Source organism: Lutzomyia longipalpis, chromosome 3 (genome assembly GCF_024334085.1).
Source record: "Lutzomyia longipalpis isolate SR_M1_2022 chromosome 3, ASM2433408v1".
NCBI classification, from domain to species: Eukaryota; Metazoa; Arthropoda; class Insecta; order Diptera; family Psychodidae; genus Lutzomyia; species Lutzomyia longipalpis.
Genome location: NC_074709.1, coordinates 22633921 through 22656762, shown reverse-complemented (window position 1 = coordinate 22656762; position 22842 = coordinate 22633921). Strand labels below are relative to the sequence as shown.

Genomic DNA, 22842 nt, shown 5'->3' with positions numbered 1-22842 from the left:
CAGTCATATTTTTGCTTAAAATTAAATTTTCATCAATTCAAAAATAATTTTTAAAAATTAAATTAAAGTTCATTGGTCAGCCGGTTGGGTTGACATCTCTGGTGGCCCATCAACCATTTGGTTGCTCTTCCCTGCGTAGCCTGAGTAATAATTCCCGGAGTGGAGAGCGCACCAGGCAGCCGAGTCAGTTAACTGCTTCACACAACTACACAGATCCAGAGAGTGAGCCTCAAATTGTTGCCATCGTGCTGTGCGTCTCGAGATGTGAGTGCGGAATTAGTATAGAGTCATCCGTGATCGCGTGAGGAGGAAGAGTCAAGTTGGACCACTTCGCAGTGTAATCTCTTGTCGTTTCTGCACCTCAGTTTTCTTATAAACCCATTTGTGAGAATCGCGGTTGGTTCTATCAGTTTTTTTGGTTTTTTCGCGAGAGGAAAAGGAAAAAGTAATCAAAGAGTGAATTAAAGCGATAAAAATTAGAGATTTACGAGAAAGCAAAAAAGAATATAACTGCCACAGGATTGAGAACGTGATCTGAGGATTAAAGCCACACGAAAGGATTTAGAAGGAGAGTGCAGAGTTGACTTGTTGAGAAGTTTAATTCACAAGATAGTGTAAGTTCTTCGGGTATTTATGGAATTTAACCTGACCTGAGCGTTATATACATGCATAATGGTACTGTACATAATTTCGTGATAATTATCCAAATAATTCTCTATGCAAAAAATGTGTGGGGTACAATGATGCCAAACACACATTTATTTAGTAGCAGAGTGCCCAAGTCTATCACACTTTAATTGTTTAGTTAACACTTGTGCGGGATGAGAAAATTGTCTCGAAAGCCGGTGTCTATAAATATCAATAGCAAAGTTGTGCCATCTTACTAAAGTTTTTAATCCCATTTTCTGTCTCTCATATCTTTTTTGCTTCCTCCTCATTATTTTCTTCCTGACTTTCTTTCGCTCCGCCGTCTCATCCACCTTCCCATTATTTTTTCCCGCACCTCTTTTATTTTCAATTCAATCTCCTCACCCTTCGTTAGCCACACATCCCATCCATACCGCCCATGATGGCCCTGGGAAGCTGTGAGAAAGGGGAAAGAGTTGCGAAAAAATCCCGTAGAATAGAGAAGAAGAAGAAAAAAATCATCATGGCAGGAATAACAATAAAAGAACAAAACCATCGTACATTTACATCGCAATGTACAGAGAACACATTTTTACCGTCGAAGATGGACGTGATTGTGTTGAGTGACGGAGTGTATTCAATAAAATTTCCATCTCCAAGCAATTTCAGTAGCAACAAGTAAACCATCAGCACGACACAGTGAAAAAATTTTACATTAAATCAGCACCCACGGAGAAGTGAATCACGAGTGTGCACTTGAGGGACGTGCGGAATAAAGTACGGAGGGTAGAGTTAAAAATCTCCGCCGAGGGGTGAGCAACATTTGCGAAATTAAATTTATGCTCACCCTTTGTTGCGAAAAAATGCTTTTTTTTCGAAGAAATCAAAAAAATTGTTTTAAGAATTTTGTTTTAATCATTCGATATTATTTTTGCTAAAAAAGAAAAATAGAAGATTTTCCATTTCAATAAGATCGAATAAGTGATTGAAAATAATTCACTGCGCTCTATCGCAATTTGAAAGCCTCAAGAAATTTTCTAATTTCCCCTGGATAATTGGGAGGAAATGCTCTGAATTGCATGCTATGAAGAAATTAGATCTTATGCCGAGGAGCTTTAAGTTAAAATAAACGTGAAATAAAGATCACGTAGAAAATATTGGGCACATTTAAAGAATGTTTGCAGATTTTTAGAACATTTTTTTTTATTTCCTTTATTCGAAACATTTTATCGTTTAATTCTTTATGTAACGTTTTATGTAAAATTTATTGTCTCACGCATTGTCAGTACGAATATAAATCATAAATCATAATAGATAGGAGATTTTATTTATCTTGCACCTGATTTCATTACCATACCACACAGAGAAAACTTTATTTATTTATTTAAATCATGATTTTTACAGTGAGGTTTCGTAGTACAACATTAATTTATGTAATCAAAAAATTCCCCAAGTTTTTTTTTGTTTTCCATAGCTTTTCAATTTTCAAAACAGGCAATGCTTTTAATCTAATTGAAGGAAAATCACTGATGGATAGTAATCTTAAGAGAGTCGAGAGTCTTAAAAAAAATTTATGAGTGCTCCCGTTTAGAGGTTGAAGAAATCTTTGCGCTTAAAGCCATGCAATGCGAACCTCCAATTACATGATTTCGCATGAACTGATAAGGGTGCTATCGTCACACTTGACTATATGCCATTTATCGCGACTGTCGCGGAGATTCAATACCATGGCAGTTTGATTAATAATACCACGAAACAAAAAAAAAGATCGTCTCTCACGGAAATCATTTTGATACACGTGAAAGAATTCTCAGGGGAATGTAACCATCCGCAAAAATCAAAAATAGAGAAAAAAAGCGAGAGATAAGTGGAAAATAATGGGACAACACTTGACGCTTTTCCATCAATTTCGCACGAGAGACAGTGGCAAGAATGCGAAATAATTTAAAGTCCCTCTCGTGATTTGCCTCCCGAATTCCGTTGATGATGATAGCAAGATGGGTATGTGTGAATGAGATGATACTATGTGTAAAAATATCCAAAAAAAAATATGTGCTACACGAAAAGTTTCCATTGACTACATGGTTTCGATAAAAAAATTACGTTGTTTGATGTAAAAAAGTGAGGAAAGAGAATTTAACTCACGGTTGAAGCTCTCAGGCAGTAATAAATTTCACTAATCTGGCAAGAAAAAAATCATTGGTATCATGCAAAAAAATCAAAGAAATCGCCTCAATAGCACGAATAAGTATCCCGCTGAATGAACTCATTCTTTTAGCTGTGATTTTTTTAGTTAAAATTATTTGGTGAAATATTCAGATATAACTTGCGGAAGTCTGTTGAACAGGCCTACAATTAACTAAAAATTTATAGTTGACAAAAAGTCAGTTGTATGACTTCAAAATAACATTTCTATTGATTAACTTAACATGATGACTCACTTAGCGAACATGTGAATTTAAAAGGAAATATTTTTTTAGCTAAAAATTTATATTTGAAGCACTAAAGATTTAAATTCTTACTTGATAAAAATTTTCTTTAGAAAAATATTATTTTAATGAAATTTTCTTATCATATGAATCACCACTGTACTTTAAGTCTTAATACACAATCACTTCATATAAAAACTATTAAAATGCTCGATTATTATGGCGATATCGTAAGTCAACAAATAGAACAACTCTTCCTACTCGCAATGGGCAAAAAATATACCAATTAAAATGACTAGGGAAAAGCTGCAAATTCCTAATGGAATAGAGATTAAAATATTTTACTGACTTGGTTGAAAATTCAAGTTGAAAAAAATGGCAAAAGGAGCTTTATTCTGGATATTTTCAGTATAAAGCACTAAATTCCAATTAATCTTGTTCTCTGGATTCTTTATGATTCCTTTATCTAACCCCTTTATCTTTTGAGAAAATATTTGGCTTATTTCTTTCTTAACGATGGTAGGTACTAAAAGTAAACTAGAAATATCTAGTTGTTTTCTCCTTTCAGTCGAATTCACAGAAATGGGATGGAAACCATTTGAGAGAAATATGTTTTTTTCTTTACAAAGTTTTATTTCATTTTAGAAGCCTCTCCCTCTTTTATTTTTCTTGACCATTGGTGTATCGCTGAATTGTTAAATCAACTGTGGAATTTGTGGGGAGATTATGGAGTTGCCCAAATGAATCTTAGATTGGTGAAAAAAAAGTAAAGAGAAATCAATAAAATCCACTCAAGATGAAATTGCCTGTGCAAGAGAAAATATCCAATAAAGGAGCATCAATAAAAAGTCACGTCTTGGACATACCCAATATATTAAAATGAAGACTGGATTTTTTTCCTTCGAGCACTCAATGAATACTTATATTAGGATGACACTGAATACTAATAAGATAGGCCCACTATGTATATAATAATATGGGAGAATTTGACTTGTTGACATGGGATTCGGGTAATGATACAGTATTCTATACATATAGTAGGAGGAATTGGGGGGGGGGGGGCGAACGATATGATGCGGATAGCATTCCATTGAATGTCAATGACTGTTTAATGATGATGTTATATCAGGTGGTTAGAAGTGAGAATAGAATGGTAGTTTTATGTGTAATTATTCAATATGTATGTACGTACTGTGTATTTAGGTAATCTTCTTAATGGGGGAGAACTTCTTCTTTCTTCTTAAATACATTGTGAAAAATTGTAAAGCGTGAAAAAAGAGTTAATAAGACAGTGTTCTATCATAGAGATCTTTAAAGAATCTCTTTGGCTTACAATTAGAAAGAAAATTTATTTCAAAAGTTCTTAAGTTTTTCATATATCAGTGCATAAGCTCCTTCTTTGTGTTCTTAATAAATCTTAAAAGTTCACAGACTTGGAGTTTAAGACGCGACTTTACGTTTCTTTTCATGGGTTCTTCTTAAATAACTAAGGAAAATAAAAAAAAATCCCATGAAAGGGCATTATACTGATTTTATTCTAAAATTTTCCATTGTAACTCATGATAAAAGCGCCAGAAAGATTTTTTTCGCGGTGTATAGAAAATCTTGTTTATTATTCAAATGAGATACTCCACCCGGCAATAAAAGCTCACAAATTATCCATGAAAACGAGTTTAAGATGTGAGTGTGTCAAGATTAAGCGATTTATTTTATCTTTTAATCCAAATAGAACTTTTAAAGAAAAAAAATCTTAAATGCTCTTTATGATTCTGTAAGCATGCGAACACAAAACTTCTGACAGACATTCTCCTCCTTTAAAAATGTAAAATCAAAATGAGTTCGCAACAAAGACGGAAAATTTGCTGCGGGTGGTTTAGCAAAAGAGAATTTTGTAAAATATTATTTTGGTCATCCATAAAATTAATTTAATGATCATTTTTGAAACACTTTGACATGATGCCAATATGTTTGTAATCTTGTTAACTTTCTTGCGCGTGATGCACAATGTCTACACGGTGTGTTTTAGTCGCAGACCAATTGGCTTTTTTGACTTGGAAATTATTTTTACTAAAAAGAGAGGTGTGGTGGTATAATATAAAACTTCAACAATCACTTCTTGGTGGGATGTCAAATGAAAACATGATCATGCAAATGGATTCAATTCAAGGTCTGTGATTCATAGAATGCAAAACATTAACAAAGTGTACACAGACATTACTTAAAATTCATTTATGCTCATCGTATAAAATTGTAACAGAACGCGCAATTTACTTATTTCAGTGATTGATTATTAATATTTGAAATTTAATAACAAATATGGCGACAATATGTCTGAAAGATTCATTAAAAAAAAAGAAAAATTAATTTTGAGTTAATGAAAATTCTTGAAGTGTTTCTCCTGTTTCTCTTCACATTAAGTTCTGAAAATTTAATGCAAAAATTACATAAATATAATTAAGTCTCTTCCATCACTTAATTTTCTCATGTGTATCTCATCAAATATTAGAGGAATGTGTGTTATTAAATGGCATCATGGCATTAACATTTTGCCAAATTCTCTTTTGTCTGTCTCATTTCTCTGATAAGCCAATTAGAGAAACATAAATTCGATGAACCGTGACTGATAACGATTTTATATGGAGTGCCATTCTCTGTTGGGTTGAGATAATTTCGCCGTCAAAGAAAGATGAAAAGATGAATGGAATCCTTGACATGAAATTCCATATGATTAGTCGTTGACTGAGATTTCTTCATATGTATGCATACCTATATAATTAGATGCTTTCCTGTCATATAAGATAAATTTTCGCATTTCCTTTCCTACTTTTAATCTTTGAAAGATGAATATTAGAAAAAATCACAACTCAAAGAATTTAGCTCATCTTGGAAGCTTTTAAGCTTTTTTTTTGTATAAAAAAATTTAACTAATAAGTTCTTACAGGTAGTACTTACTTTATACAAAGTAAATGAAGAATTCGTTGTCTCAAGTAATTATCATGATTATGTAGGTGGCGTTCAGTGAAAAATCCTGATGATTTTAGCATGTGCTAATATTAAACAATAAAATTACATTTCGTTGACATTGATGGTGTCTAAAAAGAAAATTTACACACACAGTTGGTGATGTAAAAGCACAACCTGCAAAATAATGCGATGTATTTTTTATTTTTTTTCAAGAGTACGGCTCCTTATCAGAAATATAACCCCAAATCATAATTAATTGTAAATTATGTGGCTTTTGTCTCTACTTTATCAGCATTCCCCTCGAGAACACAATTTGAAAAAAAAAAAACAGCATGTTCACTGATAAGAATTCTGTTGGATTGTTTTGCATTTTTGCTGAGATTCAGAAAGTTATGTAACTTTGAAGCAATTTTTCTCATATAAAATACATAAACCTACCATAAAGTGTATGATTGTTTATCAATATTGCTTATCACACTTTAAAATATAATATTATTTTTAGACGTGTGTCTAACGCAAATAACATGTCTGTCTCAATCTGTTATAATTTAAAAAAAAACTAAAGAATGTAATTTTTAATTAGCTAAATAAACTATACATAATTACATACATAGTTTATATTTCTTTTGATTTAAATATTTTATTTGTTTATTATTATGATGAATATTAAATTAGCAGACATTTCTATGGCTTGTTTGACGAATCTTCATTCGAGAGACATGTCAAACGTTTACTTAATTATATTATAATCAATATAATGATGGTTAGTTCATCACCGTATAATTGGACGTAACACAAACAAAATTCATAAATCATGTCAATTTCAATAAATGTCTGGGAAATCGACTAAACTCTAGGTATATCACAAAGGGAATAAAATAAAAAAAAATACTTCCAAATATTTTCTTTATCTAAATTTTGAATTTCCTTGTTGTTGTTTTTCAACCACTATTTAGAGGGATGTTCGGTATACCGATATAGTTAAAAAGAACGCTTAGAAGTTGAGGTTTAAGAAGACTAAAATTAACAAATTATAATCCGGCCATTATGTACTTTCGAATTAGCAGCTTTTTACAATTTGTTTGTGTATATTAAAGATTATTAACTCATTTACTTTCAATATAAGGCTATTTTGTGGAAGCGTCGTGCGTGGGCAATTTCTTAACAATCAACGTCTTATCTTACTCAATTAACGATCTTTAAATCACATCTTAACGCCTTTAAACGAAGGGAGGGGGTTATTTCTTCCTTGGGATAGTGTAATCATTTGAAGCTTCCAAATGATTAAATCAAAATTGATGTGGGTTTAGGAAGGAGTTGAATTAAATTCATCTTTTAATGTCCCTTTACTACATAGGAGAAGGTTCTTGTGACCACACAAACCTTTAGTTGATGATTGTGTGAGATTACGAGTCACTTGTGGGAACTTCCTACTTCATCCATCTGACTGAGAATCCCATGAATGGCTTTATTTCGTGTGAAGGAGTATCCCTCCTTGAGGTTCTGAGCGCGAGAGTGGTTCTCCGTGACATGAATGTCTATTTGTGGCACCGGCACCCAACTTTTTTTTTGTGGCACAGCCAAAAGAAGTGACTCGGGTGCTGTATTCAGATAGAATGATATCCCGCATCATATAAATGGGGTTTATTAAGCGACAAAAAGTTATTTCCTGTTCGGCGCAAATTCCCATCAGAAATAAGGTTGACATATAGCATTCAAATAGTATTTTGGCCATTTTGAAATCGACACCGAGTAAAAGCTTATCAATAAGATATTTATCTATCAATATTGGCTTCTTTTGCTTTTTCTTGTCACTGTAGAAGGTGCTTTTTTGGATTGATTCTGAAGAAACGCCTTTTAATTCCATTTAACGTCTTCATGTTATACAGTACCTATATAGCAAATGGAAAATGGGGAACTCCCTTAAAAGCTTTGTCAATGAGAACCACTCTTCGGGGGAGGAATGAGAATTTAATTACACATTTAAGCTCATTTTCAAGCGAGAAATCTCGGGAAAATGAGGCAAAATGTGGAATGAAGGGTACTCCTTCTGCGAAATACTGAGTATGCTTCAGAAAAAAATTTCTCAAAGTAAAGAATGCAACAGTTAATGCAATCAAGATGAAGAATTTTTCATTTCCTTCAGTTTCAATGAAATTCTTGAAATTCTTTATTATTCAAAAAAATTTATTGATTTTTTTTTATTTATTTGGTTTTTAGCTCTGGCGATTTTCACGCCTTTTTCATCCACACACAATGTCCAATACATCGAGCAATTCACGATGTATGGTATTTATAAAAAGGAACCTACTTACAATGTTAACCATTGTGGGTGTTTTTGGTGGCACAATTGTGGGCCTCCTGCTCAAAGTTGGTTCCGACACCTGGACAGAGCGTGAAGTGATGTATCTTCAGTATCCAGGAGATCTCTTTCTAAGGTAAGCTTTACATACATATCCAGCCATTCATATGTATGTTTGTTATTACATGAATTGTTCTCTCTTGCAGAATGCTCAAGTGTCTCATAATACCACTGTTAGTGTCATCTATAACTAGCGCTATTGGTGCCTTAGATTTAAGTATGTCCGGAAAAATTGCCACCAGGTACGTGAAAATTTTTCTCAACTCTCAACAATAAGGGGTTTGTTGAATAGAGTATGTAGGTGAATGTATAGTAGAAGTGAAAAACATTTTCCTTTCATTTTTTTTCATACATTCATATACGGATTTACTCTGCGATATTAAGCTCACAATAAATATGAGATTTTTTGTCATCAACCATAATCTCTATTGATCCCATCCAGTTGAGAAAGTCAGAAAGGGGATAGAAATAGCTGAGCTTTCGAGGGATTTGACGTGGAAGTAGCTAATTCTTTGAGGGAAAATAAAAGGAAAATTGATTGTAATCCCAACTTTATTGCCTATCCTCTGCATAGGCAGGAAAATGGGATATAATCTTTTGGATTGAATTTTGTATGTTGATTTGGTGGAATTTTTTTAATAGTAGGTAGTAGTTGGATTCTCATATGAAACGCAAACTTCCTACATGTTTTTTTTTTTTAGAAAAATCACATGAATCTAGAAAGAAAATTAACTTGTAAGAAAACGTAAAGGAAAGTTACGTTTCACACCAGAATCTATGAATAAAAATGCCTACAGGTGATTTTTTTTTAATTTCTTTAATACCAACAAATAATTTTTTGGGGATTTAATTCACTGAAAAAAATTGGAAAATTGTTAGAAAACAAAAACAGCACCTGGACCTTTAAGAAATCCTCTTCATCAAGGAATTTTTCTTTTTTTTTGCGAAAAGAAAATTTCGCGATGAATTGAAACCCCCTAACATTATGAAGATGAAGAATCAAAGGAGGGAAGAAAAAATCCGATTTAACTCCATATACTGATTTCTGGGTCAAGTGCAGATGGTTTTTGTGGAGTGAATGAGAAGATTATAAAAATATATATAGGAAAAATGGGAACTTTTCTCCAACAAACTCAATCCTCATGGTATTAACTTGAAAAATCTTCCTGTGAGCTGTTCAATCTACCATCAGACAGCATAATTAACATGATTTGCGGTGGGGATAAAAAAAGTGCGTGTGTAGGTCTGAATGATATTTACCAAGAGTGGAGATAAAGTATATTATGATGGAGATGTCATTGGGAAATTGAAGGTTCTGTGTGTGATTTGAAAACAACCCACCCATAGACCCCACTCAATTTAAACTTGTGGAGTTTTCTCCGTGTCAAAAGCAGCCATCCTGGTGGATCTTTTTGCCATAATATTAAATCAATTTGCGCATCTTCTTGCAATTTTCAGGGCAATCGTCTACTATTTCATCACAACCATTTGCGCCGTCATTCTCGGTATTATCCTTGTGTGTTCAATCCGACCAGGATCCGGGGGTTTGGCTAAAGAAGTGGAAAAAGGAGCGGTCACAAGGCACGTGCTTACAGCGGATACCCTTCTGGATCTCGTGAGGAATCTATTTCCACCCAATTTAGTCCAAGCTACAATCTTTCAAGTGAGTTAATCCATCATTTTCTTTTTTCTTATATTTCAGTAGATTGATTACATATGTACGAAAAGGACAGATTTATTTAACCCAGCTCCCCACACTATTTATAGATTTTAATTTTTGATTAAATTTTGCACGTTGGAGCTTCTTCCTTAAACAGACACACATGCAAGGAATTTGTAGAGCGTTCCAGGAAATTAGACAAAGCTTTTGGAATGAGCTTTTGTCGGAAGTCATGATGATGTGAGGAGTATTAATCTTGTTTGAATTCTTGTTGCCTTTAAAAACTTAATCCTTTCGGAGAAAGAAAGAACATCTGAAGAATTTATTTTAAAACATAGGTAGTGTTAACAAAATTAGATTTTAAATAATACACAAAGCTTTTCAACCTGCCGTGTGTCAATTATTCCCTTTTTACGGTATTCAAAGTACCTATAAAATGAAATGAATTTCAGCAATATTTATTAAAATTAATGAAATTAATATGCAATAAAAAATGTAAATAAAAATTTGACCATCTTTTCTCTCTTGTTTTTCCACAGTATCGTACAATTTTGGTGCCACCGTTCAATGCCACAAATGGTGAGGGAAATTTTATGAGCCATCATTTAAATTTTCCCTAATGAAGGGATTCAATTTTCAATCAATTTTCTCGTATCTTGTATACAGTTCCCCTCCAGCAATATAAAATCTCGTCAGAGTACACACAGGGTACCAATGTTCTCGGACTCGTGATGTTCAGTGTGATTTTGGGTGTGACTATTGGGAAGATGCGTGAGAGTGGAAAACCTCTTCAAGAATTCTTTGTAGCTCTAAGTGAAGCAATGATGATCATCACTTCTTGGGTGATTTGGTGAGTTTTCCCTTTTATAGCGTCCTCCTTGTCACCTTTTATTTTATTATTCTACAAGGATACTCATACTTTTAGGATATCTCCCATTGGTGTTTTCTTTCTTGTAATGTCTAAGATATTGGAGATTGACTCCTTTGCTGATATGATAGGACAACTAGGGTATTACTTCATGACCGTCATGTTGGGTCTATTCCTCCATGGATTTGGTAACATTATTTTATTTATTTCTTTGCAATGGGAAAACAATCAAATTTTCTTACCCGACAGGAACAATTGCTGTGCTGTTCTTCCTCGGTACTAAGAGACTTCCATATGGGTACGTTGCGAAAATGGGACAAGTATTGGCAACGGCTTTCGGCACAGGATCAAGGTATGTATGCAAAATAGCTCAAAATGGAACCGTTGTGGTCATAATAATTTATAAATCAACATTGTTTTAGTTCTGCCACAATGCCCATTACCATTGGATGTCTCGATGAAATGGGAATTGATCCTCGAGTGACGAGGTTTGTTATCCCTGTGGGAGCTACAATAAATATGGATGGTACTGCTCTCTATGAGGCTGTTGCTGCTCTTTTCATTGCTCAACTTCGTGGAATTTCTCTGACTTTTGGTCATATTGTCGCAGTGAGGTAAGAAAGTTAGAGGACATTTTCTTTGAAATTAAATTGATTGATTTCTTTTCTTTAGTGTTACAGCAACGGCGGCGTCTATTGGTGCAGCTGGTATTCCTCAAGCTGGTCTCGTGACGATGGTAATGGTGCTGGACACAGTTGGACTACCTGCTGAAGATGTTACGATCATTATTGCGGTTGATTGGCTTTTGTGAGTATTTCGAGACATCCTTTCACCCAGAAAATTATCAAAAGCTTTGACTTCTGTAATTTTTCATGATTTGTGTGTCCTTTTCTCTCTGTAGGGATCGTTTCAGGACGACAATAAATGTGATGTGTGATGCTTTGGGAACAATTTTAGTCAATCATCTATCGCGAAAAGATCTTGTTACGGATTTGGATAGGGTAGAATATTGAATTTGTTTTGTTTTATATTTAAAATCAAATTTCAATGGAATTTAATTCAATGTATTCCAGGTTGAGGCTGAGCCCCATGAACTACAAGAATTAGATGGTGGTGACACGCAAATAAAGGAATAAATGAAAACAAAACAACATCCCACACGTGTACAAAGATAATTAAAAAATGGACGTTTTATTTAAGGACTTGTATATATATACTTAATATTTTTTTGGAGATCACATCGCGTTTTAATTTTAAGGAGCATCATACATTTTTTTTCAAAAAATAACCATTCGATTCAAAAGACTACAAGAGAGTGAATTCATTATGACAAAGCCGCGGTCTTTATTGCAAAAATGTCCTAATGAATAGCGTGGCAAATAGTTTAATAATATTTGAAAGCTCTTGCTTCTTTGGATTTCGCTCTACGCGGTTCAGCAAAACTTTTTAATAATTTCAAACATTCGTAAATTTATTTTCTTACATTTCTTATAAATGCCGTATTTTTTTTAAAGTTTCCTTAACTTTCCCCCCTCTTTTTTACACTAACGATTAAAAGAAACTAACTAGACAGACAAACTTAGCGATAAGACACGGAGAAGACACAGTGAATGGATAATAAAGAGATGCATTTTAGTGAGAATATCTAAATATGTGTTGAAATGTTAAAATGTTATGTAATTTGAGACTATATGGAAGCAAAAAAAACTTTTCAATGTGACATGAGGAAATAAGTGGATTTATTCTGTGACAGAGAATTTTAGATGCAAAGTAATATTGTAAAATGGAATTTACCAAGTTGATGTTTCATATTCCATTGTCGTTATTCCGAATAAATATGCCGCCGGGAGTGAGGCAAAAATAATGGCTCAAGTCTTCTACCTATACTATAAAAATGATGAGAAACCTCGCTAGAGAGAGCTTTCTCACATACAACAATACTGTGTCTTTTTGCTACTCTATGTTAAAAGCTCTGTATTGGCTGAATTTTTCTTCTCATTCTTTAACAGAAAAAAAATCAATAGAAACTGTACGAAAAAGAAAACTTAGAAAATTTTATGTAGGTAGAGAGTAAATGAAAATAAAAACGATTTGTTGAGTAAATTTAAATAATTATTACATCCTAAATGTATACGAGTCTGTACGTCGTTATATATTTGATTTTATTCCGTGAGCTTTCGGCGGGAGCTTTTGGGAGCATTTCAAGAATGGGGCTTTTTGGGGACGTCAAAATAAATGTCGTCATAGTTTTTTTCTGAGGTTATAAAAGTGTTCACATCTCTGGACAATTCCGATGGAAAAATCCCCAAAAATACAACAAAAATCTGACTAAAAAAATATTTTGTAGTAAATTCGGGGTAATTATTCATTTCTTGGGCAACTGAAAGTGAATATCAAGTTCCGTCTGAGGCGATTCACTGTCATTTTCTTTGAAATCCGCGCATCGACATCTCCCCAAAGTAACAAATCTTCCATCTCTCACACACATTAAGCTGCTATACAATATTATTTCGTGGCGTCCGCTGAACTAATACACCGTCACCAACATCTCGAGAGTGGAGATGAGAAAGAGACTCTTATGAATAAATTAAGAAAGAACTTTCACTCTAATAAAAATGTGTGTTATGCGATCAATTCACTTTTCTCTGTACGACTCTTGTTAAAGAAAAACTCCCTCAGTGGGATTTGTGAAGTTGTTTTTTTTTAATTCACTTCCAAAAAAAATTCTCGTGTAAAAAGAATAGTTACTGCAACACTAATAAATTTGGCGCGATAGCAGATAATGGATGACTGCTGCAGTGGTTCAGTGAAATCCAAGACATTTGTATCAATTATCAGCGAAATTGGGGCACTTGATAAGGAAATCCACTTTGCGCTAACCGCACTCATAATTCTAGCCTGTTCACTCTACTTCTTCCGGAATTTAAGACTAAAAAGAAAACCCCATGTGAGCCTAGCTGGTGACGAATAAAACTCTTCAAAGAAAATAAAGGTAATTTTTTTTAAACCCATTTGAAAGTAAATCTTGCACCCTCCCAAAAAAAAATGAAGCGTAAAATTTGAAAATTGGAACAATTGGCAAAGAAAAGTAAAAGCTCAAAAAGTATGTCACCCACATACAAATGGAATTAAAAGCAGTTGTTTTGTGCAAACAATGAGAATAATTGTGAATGGAAAAAGTACATAACTTTCAGTTGCCAACCGTAAGTTACATATTTAATAGAGGCAGTGATTTATTACATTATTTATTGTAAACTTGGTACAACTAAACTTGTCAACCAATTTAACATGGTTTTGTGGGGTATTGTTCATAAATTTCTCGCACCGAACTGCTTTTATATATCTTTCTCAGACTCTTATTTGGAAATTAGATTTAAAAGAAAAAAAGAATTTTTGGATTTTTCTTAACCTATTTTCGTTATTTTGGAGAAGAGCTATTTAATCTTTTTAATGATTTTTTTAAAATTAAAAGTCATCTTTTTTTTCATTCGATAAATAGCTCCAAAAAATTTCACATTTTCTACCGTGTTAAGGAGGACAGGCTGAACAGTTTTCTTTTTTAACAAATTTTAACGGCCACAGATAATCAAAAAATATAAAAATCATTCAAAAATATATTTAGCTTGATCTAAAGAATTAAAGTTGGTTTAAGAAACTTACCTAAGTCAAGTTTAAAACATTGAAATCTTGGTAAGCCCTTAGCTGGAGCCTTTTTATGAAAATTTAAGCCTAGTCTTAAAAAAAACTCAAGTCTAGCTTAATAAAATCTTAGAACTGATTAAGAAAAGCTTTGCCAAATTTGAAGGAAACTTAAGAAACTTCAGTCAGGTTCTGCAGTAATTTAAATTAAATAAAAATAGAAATAAAAGAACACTGTCTAACATCACCTTTGAGCAGATTAACATTCTTTGAAAGTAATTGGGGTCGAACACAACTCACTTTTAACCAACATAGGTGCAAAGAATGTTATCCAAAATTCAGGAAAACCCCATTAAATGTGGCAGCAAAACATGTAATGTGATTTAATAGGTGGGTAAAATGAACAAAGGTGAAGCCCAAAAATAATTCGAGCGGCGTATTTGAATGATAAAAAAAGTTTCATTTCTCTTCCTGAGAATTTGCAGAAATATACCACAGAGAGTGAGAGAGAATTTCGAAAGTGAAAGCCATGGAGGGAAAAAACAACCAAATCAGACAATAACCAATTTTTATTCGCAATTTTTTTCCCTCCATGCGCCATTCTGTGAAGTCTTTTGTTGTTGATTTATTTTATTTGCATTTGCCAAAGGTTTTCTTTTTCGCAGCTCTTTCTCTGCTCGAGCTCCACCATATACCATGGATTGGGTAATCAGAATAAATTACTTTTGACGCGCGTAATTGTCGCGGGGGAAGTCTTATTCCGAAAAAAATCGCATTTCTTTTTCTGTAAATAAAAAAAAGAAGTATTCATTGTTTGGTGTTTTCTAAGACTTCAATTTCAATTATATGCGCGAAATTTTCACTTTTTTTCACCAGTCAAATGTTGATCCCCACCCCTCTTTCTTTGCAAAAATTTGTCAACTTCTTTTGCTGTCGCTTTCAACTTCTCTCCGTTTTTTTTCTCCGCAACTCCCATCTTATTTCGATGACGGTGTTATGCGGCGCGAGATTGCAAAAACCGAAGATCAAATTTTCGACAAAAAAAAAAGAGAAAGATCGAAAAATTGGCACACTTTCCTCAAGTTGGTTACTTAAGTGGGAGGATGGATTAAAAAGACTGGAGACGCGCGCGGTGTCGTGAATTGGTATGAATGATCAAGGGGCGGAAGATTCAATCAAATGTAGTAAAGTGCAAAATTGCCCGTTAAATCGCATGATCCAATTCTAAGCATATGGGCAGGGTTTCTTTTAGTCGTCTAATCAAATATACCGCAAATGGATAACAATTGTAATTTACTCTCGTTCTCGTTACAAATCTTCAACAAATTTAGTGCTGCGCGACATATCTTTATTTGTTCAAGTTTTTTTTGTCTCCGTTCTCACGATACTACAGCAAAATTGAACATATAAATTCTCTTCTAGATCCATTCTTGTATTTGATTAGATTCTTTTTTTCCCGCCACGACGATGGAACAAAGTTTCGACTTTTTGCGCGCCTTTCTACATTGATTCTCTTTTCGTGTTTTTTTTTATTAATCGAGCTCGCTATCAAGTTCAAGGAAACACAACCAAATTCAACACTCTTTTGCATATAGCAGCGATTCTAAAACTTCTGTGCAAAAAGATTGAATTTTTGAGTAATTTCCTTAACTAATTATCAACAATTATGTTCTAAAAATAGAATTTTCTGTGAGATTATTAATTCTAAATTCTTTGCTAAATGTAAAAACGATTTTAAAATTGCTACCTATATTTAAGTTAATTAGAAATAATCCAAGGTAATAGATTAAAACTAAAAATAGTAACATGCAAAAACAAATATTTTATTCAGATTATGGATTATTTCTAAATAGAATATTTTTTCTTTGAAATAGACGGAATTCATCAAATTGCGTGTATTATAGGTAACAAGACTGATTGCAAGAATTTTCTGTAGGTTTATTTTAAATCATTTGAGATGCAAATTTTACTTTTGAAAAAAAAATTAAAACCGCAAAAAAACAAAACTGGTATCAGTTAAAAGAAACTTAAAAAAAGGATCAAATTAACAATATCTTACTTAATATTCTTGCTATTTATTTGAGACTTCCACTGATCATCTGGGAAAATGCAAAAAATGCTCAAAAATGCAAATACTTACGTCATCATTAGGTTTATGTCTTTTTTATTACATGAAGCAATGTTAATGCTTCATTGACGAAAAACACAATTGTGACGTCATTGTTGCCATTTTTAAATAAATAAATGTCGGCTCTTAGTTGATTTCTGTGGTAAAAGGGAAGTTTATTTCGGAATTTCCAATTCTTTTTTGATCCTATTAGACTAGGTATTATTAGTTTCCCGATTGTTTCCTTTTTATGTGGAAATAAAATATTATACGTTGCTAGAAAAAAAATCTATGCCAATACGAAAATAGCAAAGATATAGGCTTACAAACTAACTCTTAAAGGGTTCAATATGATTTTCGATTAAAGACAAAACTATGTAAATTGATAACAAATTTTTGGGAAAATTTTGAGAAACTCTGTTTCGCATTTCCTAAATGCCGAGAAGAAGTTTCTTGGGGTGCGAGTGAGATAGCGCTTGTTCTACAGTATAGAAGGTGTCCTTGGCATTCACAAGGTTAATTCAATGATACTGTGTCCAAAATTTGGTGTGTTTGTGATTTGCCTCTCACCTCACTGCCCGGCAAAATGACCAAACACAGTGAAAATTCGCAAAAGACGTGGTATAGATTTCGCGAGATATCGTCTGACTATTGGATAGGCTAGCCGGGAAGATGATCTCTGTGAAACTCGACATCAAAATGCGCTACATCGGCATATAATTTTTAATTAAATGTTGTACATATAGCCTAAATTCATGAGAACCCCTTGAAATTCTGATTGGACGTGCTCGATATAATTTACGCGCAGGATTTTAAGTAGCCGGTGAGTTGATACAGCTGAAAACCACCACAAATGCTGAATGACAGGTGAGGAGGTTCAAAAAAAGATTTGTATTCTTTCAAATAGATATATAATGCTACATACAAATATATAATATGTAATGATATGTATATACAACATTGTTTGGTGTATTGCCTTTACATCACATTGAGAATATTAATATTTGTTTTCTTGGCGCTATATTACGTATACAATTTTTTTCTTCTACCAAAAACGTCAAATAACATTACACGGTTTAGTGTTTAGAATAGAATAAATGTGTTTGCTACAGTGCCTTATAGATATCACCTGAGTCTGTAAAAGCAAGATTAAAGATTGTTTTTGGAAAATTTCTGAATTTTCTTTACTTTTAAAGAATTTTATTTTTAACGAACAATTAACTTACCCACAGATTAACAAATTAATAAAAATTGCTTCTTAAACCTGTCTTAAATCCAAAGAAAAAATGAATATCTTTGGTACAACTTTTCGAGTAAACTCCCGTGATTGCGATGCACGGTCGTGGGTCTCGAGGTCGATCATTGTCATCATCGGTGATTGAGCTGGAAGAGTGCTGCAGACAAAAAAGTGAAAATGCATCTCGTCGCATCAACTGTGAGATCATTGAACGGCCATAATCGTAATAGGAAAATGGAGATGGCAAATACCCGTATATATAATTTTTCTCTCCCTCCACATAGTTGCAGAAAAATGTCATCAACTTTACTAATTGAAAACGAGCGTGACTCTTTCACACTCAGCTCATGCATCAAGGTCTTCGTGCCGTTGAGTAAGTGGAGCACTTACTTGAGGAAAATTTTTTTTAAGAATGCTATGACGAAAACAATTTTATTTCAACACCATGCAAAAGAACTGGGAATTTCAATTGAACTCTTGATCGTACTAGAAATAATAAAATTATAAGTTTTTCAGTTGTTGGCAAACTTCGTAAGTTTTTCCAAAATGATAACCTAATTGAAATGGATTTTATGTCTTAATATTATTTAGTGAGAAGTTAGAAGCATTACTAAATTTTCTCAGGATAATAATTGAGCTGAAAAAGATTAGTCTGCAAGGGAAAATTGCAAAAGAAAAAATCTACGTAACTTTTGCGTTTTATCAAAATGTATTGTTTTAGTTGGAAACTATGAAACTAAAATACAGATTATAAGTAAATTGATGAAAAATGATAATATAGTACAATACAGTGTTATTTCTCAATTGTATTTAATTTTATGCTTTACAGTCTTTTGCTGATCTTTCTAGTATGATTGAAACAATATTGATAAATTGATTCTTAATTGAACTTAATGCATATTATATTCCAACGCAACACCATATGAAGTACATAAAATTCTTCGATGAATAAAGAAATTTCATAATCTTTAAAAACAAGTATATATGGACTTAATTAAAACATAAATGATTTACATGAAAATTAATATGATCGTCATCAATCAGTTGCATCTCTATACGTTAAAAAAAAACAGAAGAAGACTTTTTTTTACATAATAGTGAAGGATCATTGGCGAAGAAAGATAAATAGAAAACCCGAATAAAATATATAAACTTCCACTCTATTTTGAAATCAAACCAATAGTGAATGAAAAAAAATCCACAGGGCCGTCCTAGGAATATGATTAAAGACAATTTAGTTTTCTTTTCATTTAAGGGTCTAACATTTTCAAATTTAACGGCAGAAAACATGTTTAAGGATAAAGAAAAAAAATGAAAAATTGCACAAAACGGAGAAAAGCTCATATTTCCACATAAAATCTAATCACATCCGACCCTGTGGATATTTATAAAGTGACTACAAATAGTTTAGATCGGTGTGTGCTCATTACGCAATCGGTGCATTGAACTGTCGTCATTCGAAGGCAGAAGCACATGTGTATAGTTCATAAAATTTACAATATACAGAGAAGCTACTAGAGAACCACTTAGTATTTGTCCGTCAATGTTTATTCCACCATAAGAGCGAAATACATTTGAGTGATCATTTCCAACTTTATATTGCCTCCCAACTCTTTTTGCATTTTATGCACACGCACACCAGAATGGCCTCAAACTATTTTGCCCAATCCACCAGCCAGTCATAATTCATGAAGGACAATTAATTGATAGTGCAGACAGATCATAAATATTTGCATATGAGACACTTCTGTCGGTCGCATGTTGAGATGAACGACGTATTCAGTGGGTCGAAGAAGTTTCCACCAAGTCATCTGTTTCGTCGCCAATTTATGATCGAACAACGATCATTAGAATATCGCTACATAAAGGTTTTTTTTTCAATTTTTCACGTAACTTTGAAACTCGATTACTGTATTTTGGAAATTCATGATTCCTGTGAAATAGTTTTTTTATATTAGCCATTTAATTTTCATTGCTCATAAATTCTATTTTACTTATTCACGGGACATGAAAAAAAATGTTGCAAAAAATGTCCAAATGCTCGATGTTCTAAATGTTTAACCTTTTTTTTAATATAGAAAAAATGCATCTTTTCTATCTATTTCGTAAAATCTCGAGAAATATAATAAATCAGAGGAGTCAATAAACAAGAAAGGATTAAGCTTAGCTTAAGCTAAATTTTAGGCCTGACCAGAGTTCAAATCATTGATTTCATAATTTATTTAAACTGATTTTTCTATTTTTAATGATTTTTAAAATTAAAATTGAAGTAAATTTTTAATAATTTATTATTTTTCCGCCTTAAACCGACTGAATTTCAAATTCTGGGTTTTACAGTTGAAAGAGATCTCCATTTTTCTAAATTCTAATAACTTTCAATACTGCTTCAAATAAAATTATAAAATTCTCAAAGTTACCCTATTCTACAGTATATAATGTTCGGTTAATAATTAATTAATTCACATTTTTTAAGAAAAAAAAGACTTGAATTCCAATTTATAATAATTTAAAACTCGGTAATAATGACACTCTGAACGAGAATCGGAACATCGGAAAAAGTATACATATTTTAGTACAAATTATGTATACATGCGTGCACATCGTGTAGAATTAAGAGTGTTTGTTGAAACCAATTCAAATGGTTAGAATACAAAGTATAGAGGTACAAAATGAAGTGGAATTAGGCTTTAGGAGAGTCCAATGGTATTGAGAGAAACATCTACATAATTTAATTTGTAGGTTGATAAAAGTGCACCCTCTCCTCACATTGAGTTTCATTGAAATTGATTCTGTTCTTCACACACTTTCAGTTCATTGATTTCATCCAGCACTTGTAGAATTTGCAATTAAGACGTTCTCAACATTTTACCAAGGTGGCGGCATAAAGAAAAATTTATTAACTTACAAATTCAGTGTTGGGTATTTCAAAGTGAGAATCTTGTGAGTTCGGGGGCATGGCCCTCTCGTGTCCCTTTTTCTGATTTTATCATGTGCCACCATTATTGCGATATTTGTATGAAACAATTTGGGGCAATTGGTGGTTTAAATTCGAAATCGAAATGCAGAAAGTTTTGTGACTTTATTGATTGTTGCCCGCATGTTTATTGACCCAATTGTCGAAATTTACATCAGTTTTCCCTCCAAACTCATCTTTTCCATTTGCCCCATCGTTATTCCACCACAATCGACCATATGTATAGGACCAATTGCTTACTTTTTTGGTGTCAAGTGCTCATTAAAGCAAAGTTTATTGTTCTTGGTACATCATGCTTTGCGCTTCAGGTTGGCAGCATGATTAAATGGATTTTAATGTATGTATTATTTTGATCCTTAATTATCAGTTTTGTGGAAATTCTTAAGATTAAGATTTTTTGATTTTATTTTGCTCGAACGATTCAAAATAATTTATAACTTTCTAACTACAGTGGGACCCCAGTACAACGACCACTTGGTTATACTACTCTCGCGCATTGAAAATAATGAGTGTGAAGAGTACATCCGAGTGGTCGTTGTACTGGGGTCCCACTGTACTACTAAAAAAAGCTTTTTTTTTCGACATAAGAAAAAAAGCTTCGAAAGAAAATACTCCTAGATAATTAAAAGTAAAGCATATGAAAGTTTAAACTATGAACCTATGCTCGGTCAGAAGATCCCTCGATTTTTATTCCATCTTCATCAGGTCCTTGAATAAATTTTCTTTAATTCCGGATATATTGTCAATTTTCAATTTAAAATTTAGAATGTAGCTATTTATTGTTAAATGAAAATAAGTAGTTAAGTATATAAATATGTGTCTTGGCATGTAGGAGGAGAAACATTGTACAATGTGTGTAAATTCAGCATCAGAATGGCTGATTGGTAATAATGTGACTATCAGCGCTTCAAGATGACCTATTTGTGATCATTTGTCATTCAATTGATGCTCATATAGAACTGCACTAAATTTCAAGTGAATATTTCAGAGTAAATTGAATTTTGATAGTCCATTTCCACACAACCATAAATAAAATAGTCCTAGTTTTGGGAAATATTTAGAGCGCCTTTTTGAAAAGAAAAAAATGTAGGCAAGACATTTCAAACGACCCGTGTGCAAACGCTATTTAGTCGCTAAAATTGAGCTCAATCTCGCGGTTAGTGTTTGATTGATGCTAAGGAGTTGCAATAATCTCATGGGCAGTGACAAGATGAGCAAGTTGTATTTGATGATTGCTATTTGTCTGATTGTGTGCGACTTGTTAATGTGTTTCTCCTCCTCTTTCCTTCGCGTCTTTTGGGACAATAACCTTTGCGCTATTTCTGAAATTGCTCACCACACACAGTTCAAATAGGAGAAAGAAATAAAAAGACTGTTGAGACACAAAACGCACTCGCAACACACCACAAAATGTTGGAGAACACGAATGACGCCTCCTTGTATTTATTTAGCCACTCTAACATTTTTTTTTCCATCATATATATATTCTTTTCTTATTATCTCCATTCCATCAGAATATATGTTCTCTTACACCCACCCACACTATGTTAAATTGTTTGGGGACGCAACGGATACTAATAGTTCTGTTGTGCTACTCTTTTCCCCATGTTAGCACCTTACACGCCGATCGTCAACATAAGTGGGGCCTGATAATGAGAAGATTGTACAAAGTATAGGAACCTCGTGATTGTAAGGTACACGGTATGGCTGTTTAAAAAGCTTGCAGCTTTCTGTATGCCACATACCAGCATTACATACCTATATAGATATACAAATTTCAATGACATGGCATAGATTTTTTTTTCGGTTCTATCATTGCAAAGTTAATTACCATTCTTGATTTGGAAAATTTCCACTTAATTTTTCTTTTATATTTTGTTCAATTTATGAAATCTAAAAAAAATTCTCTCCTTTTTAAAAATAATTTTTTCAATCTTCTACACTTCGATAAATTCTTGCGAACCTCTCATATTTG

The 22842-nt window shown here is 32.9% G+C and overlaps 2 protein-coding genes across 2 annotated transcripts in view; both read left to right on the top strand.

The window, feature by feature from the left end:
- The first annotated feature begins 140 nt into the window (after window positions 1–140).
- On the top strand, window positions 141–13013 carry LOC129792763 (excitatory amino acid transporter 3). Its single transcript, XM_055832115.1, has 12 exons — window positions 141–614; window positions 8241–8458; window positions 8529–8624; window positions 9841–10045; window positions 10582–10621; window positions 10709–10892; window positions 10968–11098; window positions 11160–11262; window positions 11333–11524; window positions 11583–11717; window positions 11812–11911; window positions 11984–13013. The coding sequence occupies exons 2-12, from the start codon at window positions 8277–8279 to the stop codon at window positions 12044–12046; spliced, it is 1431 nt and encodes a 476-aa protein (XP_055688090.1). The 5' UTR covers window positions 141–614; window positions 8241–8276; the 3' UTR covers window positions 12047–13013.
- A 140-nt stretch (window positions 13014–13153) lies between these two features.
- The window catches only part of LOC129792762 (solute carrier organic anion transporter family member 74D), a 36175-nt gene continuing 26486 nt past the window's right edge, over window positions 13154–22842 (top strand). Inside the window, exon 1 of the mRNA XM_055832114.1 lies at window positions 13154–13902. The gene's annotated coding sequence lies outside the window, so the exon portion shown is untranslated. The remainder of the gene's footprint in view (window positions 13903–22842) is intronic.